This window comes from Salvia hispanica, chromosome 6 (genome assembly GCF_029641045.1).
Source record: "Salvia hispanica isolate PSC_SH4W2 chromosome 6, Shi_PSC_v1, whole genome shotgun sequence".
Lineage (NCBI taxonomy): Eukaryota > Viridiplantae > Streptophyta > Magnoliopsida > Lamiales > Lamiaceae > Salvia > Salvia hispanica.
The window spans coordinates 6,554,064-6,561,049 of record NC_142697.1 but is presented as its reverse complement, the minus strand read 5'-3'; the positions used below and the strand labels follow the sequence as shown (position 1 = coordinate 6,561,049).

The following is a 6,986-nucleotide window of genomic DNA, read 5'->3' as shown; positions in this document are numbered from 1 at the left end:
TTCCCTCTCTCATACTTTACTCTCTCCACTTTAACTATTTAAATATCAATTCCTTAAATCATGTATCCAAAAGAAGTGAGTCTAATACTCCGGGATGGAGGGAGTAATTGATTTCACAATTAATTTGACTTTGACTGATTTTGAATTGAATTTTATTTTGGAAATATTGGGGGTAAAATCACGGTAAAAGGTAGAAGATATCAGCGCTCAAGATCCTTTATATTCTTAGAATTATTTAGTGTAGGAGTTATTCTATTTTGGTCTCAATATCCTTTAGTATTTTAATTAAATTGTGTAGCCCACAATTTATACTTCACAAGATTGGATTTGTTTTATTTATTTAATTTATCGGAATCAATACGAAAATGAGTCCAATAAATATTCCTCAAGGAAATGATTTAATTAAAATCACACTGTGATTTTCCAACACAATTTCGAGCTCATAAACAAGCTATCACTTATTCCAAAACAAATAAATGCGCCCCGCATCAATTATTCAAACAACCACGTCACAAAGTCAACGAAGTTGACTCAGTCAACACACATTCAGAACTCCAACTCAAATTAGGTCACAGAAACCAAATAACAATTCATAATAAATTCACAGACTTCACAACATTAAAGCATTAAATGCATAAGTTTTAGGGTTCGAAAATTAGGGTTCAAAAAGTGGGGCGTTACAAGCATCCTCCTCCAGGTCCACCAGCAAACGGCCGAGGTCAGTAGCCTTATCCGACGGCGCATCTGATGAGGTGGCTACCCAGCTTGCCAGAACTAACTTGGGTAGCCTCGACGCTGGCCCGAACAGTTCCTGCCGGCCGCAAGGAAGGAAGAAGGCAATGGCCAACCCTTGCAAAACAGAAATAAACTATACAAAATATTACACTCTAAATTAGTATTATCAACTATTTTATAATATCAACTTAAACAATCCAGCAACAACACCAAAAACTTGATGCACTATTTATTAGCACTAAAAATATCTGCAAGCATACATGGTAGATCTGGTATAGCTAAAGGTCAGTACCGGAATATCGAACACAAATAATAAGATTGCAACTGACTACCATATACTAAGCATCATATACTATCTAGAGACACGAGATTTTTTGTTTGGATTTATAAACTACACAGAAATAAGTAAACAAATAACATAAAGCATAAAACCATATAATACAAAGTAGGCGAATGAATGTAGAATTTTAGGATCCAAAAACACAATCACGAGTTATTCTCCAATCGACTTCCTTGAATGACGGTCTTCAAAGTTATTAAGTCGGTCACAGTACTAGATTAAACCCCTCACGAGGTGAGAAAACCGTAGAATAGTTGTTAAGATCAAAGTCTCCTTTAAATTACTAACATGTATTCAAGAGGTAGCTAATCAATTGAACATAGAAAGCACAAGGATAAATGAAATAATTGCAAGTGCTAACAAGGAAAATCAATTGAATATATTCACCAAAAATTCAACAAAAGATATTCTACTCATAGACAAGTAAGAACTACAATTAAAGTACGAGACATGAAAGAATTTGATAGAACCCAAAGTTGAGTTTTCAATCTTCAGTATTCTCTTGCCTAGATCTGCAGAGCTCCGCTCCAATGGGAGATGGAGGAATATATGTGTGGAATATGGGATGGAAGAATATGTAGAGAAGGATTGGAGGCTCTGAGATGAATTCTATGAATTAGGTTATGGTATTTATAGGCTGGAAAAAAGTTTAGAATGGTAAAGAGTATCCTTCAAGTAATTGAAAATATATTATTTTCGAATCCTTCAATTATAAGGAAAGATTTGGGCAATAATTTATTCATTCCTTGAATTTCCGCTTAATTTTCGCCAGCTTTGACTGTATGTGCAATGTTCGTAAAATAGTCATAACTTTCTCCACAGAACTCGATCAAGTCATGCGAGGTATCCACGCGAAGATCTTTCGAAGACGAAGAGAATGATATTAATTAATTAGTGATTGGACTTCCACATAGCTGGGAAAATCGGCTTGAACTGAGGTTGCTTTACCTTAGCCCTTTCGCACATTTTTCTGTCTTATTCTATCATTTATAAACATACACGTCAAAAATACCAAATGTATAACATATGCAATTTAAGAACATAATCTAGTTCTTAAAAACCCGCAAAATTCGTGTTTGTCAATGGCTTGAAATTAACCGCCGACGAGTATCCCCTCCAGTGAATTGGGGTGAGATTGCCGGCCAGCACATAGTGAGTAACCTACCAAGTAACGTGAGAGTGATGGAAAGGAAGACCGCCATGCTTGTCGCCGCTCTCTCTCCAATTAATATACTCAACCGCCACTTTTTTCTCACTCCAATTAAATTTTCAACTATTTTTCTCATTCAATTTAATACTTACACCCACTCTTTTTCATTTCAGTTAAACACATAACCAACAACTCCTAAAATCCCGTGGTGACTAAGAAATGTATCATCTTATCTAGGACAGAGGAGTAGTATCTTTTATCTATAACAGATTATTAAAATTTTGTACTCCATCGCTGATATCAAATCTTATTTATAAACTTCAAACGATAAAATCCAAAATTTTAATAAAAAATTAGATATACTACTAAATTATGATATCTTATTTGATTCTTAAATCAAATATATACCGATTATATGATTATCATCTTGAATTTTGTAAATTATAGATCACACGATTGTGCAATTGTTAACCATTTGAAAAACAAGTAGGCGACACACGTAGATCATGGAGCGGATTCTGTCACCAAATATAGATAGATAGATATATTGGAATAATTACAAACATATGACAAATCATATTCTTAGCTCTCGGCCTTAAAAAAAAACAAAGAAAGAAAGAAAAGAAACTGAGGTTGGCAAAGATGATAATTTAAATACATATGATAGGGAAGTGCATCCCAGATGCAAGAAATTGCAGCAGAAGCCATAGTGATATAAAAGTTTTAAAGATAGTTAACAAGGGAGGTATAAGTTGCACCAGCACGCCAACCAATTGGAATGACATTTTTAGCAACAAGAGTCTGGAGTGAATGTTGAGAAATGAGGCGAATAGAAAGCGGAGGATGGAGCTCGAATCCCGGGTCGAGCTTCCATACTGCTCCCCATGAATGCTTCATTTCTAGCCATTCGCTACTCGATGCTTGCTTTAGATCCACCCGTCCAAGGTCTCCGTCCCCTTCTTCATACTCGACCACTACCGCCATGTAGTTTGGGTTCGACCCTGAGTCCACCTTGAACGCTACTTTTTTCCCCGAATAGTCACACGGAACCCTACCAGTACCACAATCACAATCAGTTGAGAACTAAGAACCATATCAGTTCGTTGATTTTTTACTGCCAGTTAACTTCACAAAACATATCAGTTGATGACTTTTAATATTACAAAACCCTACTTATATTCATAAATAACCAAACTGATATTGAGTCATGACCTGATATATTTTGTGATACCAACTGATGTTAATGAATCAACGAATTGATATTGGTCTCGGTTCTGAAGTAATCTAATTGCCTACCTAGCATAACGGATTTGTAACATGCCAGCATCACGAAGTTTGTCTTGTTGGCTGGGGACCGCCATGGCGCCAAATGCAGTTCCACTAAGGTCGAAATGTGCAGCATCAGATAGACAAGCTCCTCCCGGGCAAAAGTCCGTTATCACCACCCGCACCATTTTACGCGAACATAATGGGTGCTTCCTACATTTAATCTGATATCCATACCAAATAGTATTAATTATACAGTAACCATAACAAAAAGTACTCCCTCCGTTTCTTCATAGTTGAGTCATTTTACCATTTCGGGTAGTTTCTTCATAGTTGAGTCGTTTCCTTATATGGTAACTTTTTCCTCTTTCATACTTTACTCTCTCTTACTTTATTCTCTCTACTTTATTCACTTTATACTTTATTCTCTCTACCTTTCCTCTCTCTTACTTTTTTTATCTATTTATTTAACACACCCAACATTCATTTCTAAAACTCCGTGCCGAAAAGTTCCGCCTCAACTATGAAGAAACGAAGGGAGTATATATTTATGTTTCAAGTTATTATGTACCATGTAGCAAGCTCCACATTCCTTGCCAGACTTGTAGAGGGATGGCCCAATTCCAGTCACCATGGAAGCAAATGGAGCTTCCGAAACAAGGCTCTCGTAACCACATGATCCTCCTGCAATCAATTCAATCATCGTATTCAAATTCATTCACACACCATTTTCTACGATATATACGTACCGTCACTTCCTGCCCCGTTTGGGCTTCCATACCACGTCGCCGCCGCAGAGGACCAGTGCAAAAGTTTCTGAGACGAGTTGCGTTTCGAGCTTTCGCATATTTTGCACATGAAAAACAATACAATTATACTAATATATGTTACTAGCTTAGATAATTCACCACCTAAACTCGCTGCCATTTCACGGATATATTTGGAAGTGTAAGATTTATTTATTTTAGTGTATGTATGAGTGGATCGATGATGATATTTATAGCTGAATATATAGCACCAACTTTTGCATTAGAAAAAGTTAAGGCTATAAATTATGCATACGTACATCACATTTTGTCACAGATCAATGGCCGTTTCCAATTGACATCTTTGTTTTGTATTTTCTTCCACATATTCATTATGAGGATCGACCTAAGTTGACGATAAATAACAATGAAACCTAAGGTAGAATATAACTTTAATACATTGAATACAAAAAATTCTGTGTATATAAATAAATTTAGTTTTGTAATCATGCTGTATTCTGATGGTATTGAAATATATACGGGCAACTTTATCTACAAAATATCATGGTATTAATTTCTCAAGTTGTTGATATTTACAATAATATTCAGAAATATTTTTCTAAATCTCAAGCAGTTACAAATTGTGCTATTTTAATCCTTTATGACGTATATTTAAAATATATACTGATGTAAGCCTCTTCATGTCTATATACAAAACAATTATTGAATCATGAATTACGGGGCTATATCAGCTTCTAAATAATACTCCCTCCGTCCATGAAAATTCGTCCCGGTTTGACCGGGCACGGGTTTTAAGAAATGTAATAGAAAGTGAGTTGAAAAGGTTAGTGGGTTGTGGGTCCTACTTTTAAAGTATTAGTTTTATAATAAAATGTGAGTAGGAATGAGTTAGTGGAATATGGGGTCCACTACCAAAAATGGTAAAAGTGAAGTGGGACAAATTTTGGGGGACGGACGGAAATGGAAAACTGGGACAAATTTTCGTGGACGGAGGGAGTAATATATTAACCCTCCCTTTGTCTCATTAGTGACACTTTTCTATTTTGGCTCTGTCTAAAACTCTTTATATTTTTTTTAGTTTAAATAAATATTATTATTTAATTATTATATTGGAGTTAATTAATTATTCTTTTATTAAGTGATCTCGCATTATATTTAAAATATAAAATCAATTTCGGAATTATGAACTAAAATGAAAAGCACTTGATACAATATTAATCAAGAGATTATGTAATTTGTCGGCAGGAATAGCCCTTTTTATAATCTTCCAAAGCTTTCCTCTCAAAATAAATTAAAAGATGAGAGATTCCAACAAAACTGCTGTTGATGGTGGTTAATTGGTCGTTGAAATTCCTTTTTCCACATTGTTCATTTAACGGCCCAAATTCAATCTATGATAACAGAGAAAACACATGACGTATATTTGCATTATTTAATCGTTTATGATTTTGGTGTATTGTGTGTTTTGAAAATTGTTTTAGATATCAATTATAATTAACATACTGATGGGATTTTTTGGCTTTGCTTAACTAACATCGATCAGTCAATTGGATACAATTAATATATCTTTGTGACGGGGAAATCCCACCGGCCGAATCTTGCCTTTATAATTTATTTTCTTTAATAGATATTTAAGTAATATATATAATGATTTTTTGGCACTTACTAAATGAAAACAAATTAGTTTACTATTAAAGGTATACGAAATCCTAACCACCATAATCACAAGCTTTAGTCAAGCCAGTTTTGCACATTATCATCAAAGTCCACATTATTTTTCTTCGAGGATTATGAAATAAAATTACCTTTCTTGAGATAAGAAAATTAATTTCTCTTATTTAAGAGACTATACCCACAACCCTCTATGTTTCAACCATCACTTCTTTTAACTATTCATCTCCTTTTAACTATTCATGAAACTCCACCACTTTATTTCTTCAATTTAAAAATGCAATTAATTAAAACACATTTTATTTAAATACTTAATTACAAAACCAAAATTTACATAATTGAAAATAAAAAATTTAAAAATTAAACAATAAAAGTTTTTTAAAAATCATTTTAAAAATTATTGCGGCGGCGCCTAAGGACAAACCCATATCATGCTCTAGATTCTCAATAAAGAGCATATTTGACCTGGATGCCAATCCAACCCGCAGATCGGCATGGATAATCTGATAAAATTATAGGATTGAGGCTATTATTTTGCAACCCGAGTATAAAACGGGCTCTATGGGCCAGCCCGAATGGGTTGATGGGTTGACTAGGTAGGGTTGCGAGATAGTCTGACGTGTTGCACTTTCCAATTAAAATAATACTCCCTCTGTCTCTGAAAAGTAAAAACATTTGGTTTGTCACAAGTTTTAATACTCACTCCGTCCCTATAAATATGAAACATTTACTTTTCGGCACGAGATTTTATGCATGTGTTGTCTGTGAGTTAAAGAAGAGAGAGTAAAGTAAAAAAGAGAAAAGTAGAGATAAAGTTATTTGTATTTTAGGAAATGTTTCATTTTTAATGGGACAACCTAAATGGAAAAAACGTTTCATTTTTAATGGGACAGGTGTAGTATATAATTGGTAAAGTAATAGAGAGTGATAAAGGGTAGAGTAAGTAGAGTTAGTCGAGAGTGGTTCCACACTATTATCAGTGTAGTGTAATGGTGTAAGTTGTAAATAAAATAATATATAAAGGTAATGTGTTGTCTTGCTCGTGCCTCGTCCAGCG

At 34.3% G+C, this 6,986-nt stretch overlaps 1 protein-coding gene across 1 annotated transcript; it reads right to left on the bottom strand.

Annotated features, from left to right (window-relative positions):
* Positions 1-2,741: 2,741 nt before the first annotated feature.
* On the bottom strand, positions 2,742-4,477 carry LOC125204199 (expansin-B18-like). Its single transcript, XM_048102772.2, has 4 exons — positions 4,241-4,477; positions 4,063-4,175; positions 3,522-3,715; positions 2,742-3,276 (listed from the first exon to the last, which is right to left on the bottom strand). The coding sequence occupies exons 1-4, from the start codon at positions 4,416-4,418 to the stop codon at positions 2,949-2,951; spliced, it is 813 nt and encodes a 270-aa protein (XP_047958729.1). The 5' UTR covers positions 4,419-4,477; the 3' UTR covers positions 2,742-2,948.
* Between the last annotated feature and the right edge of the window lie 2,509 nt (positions 4,478-6,986).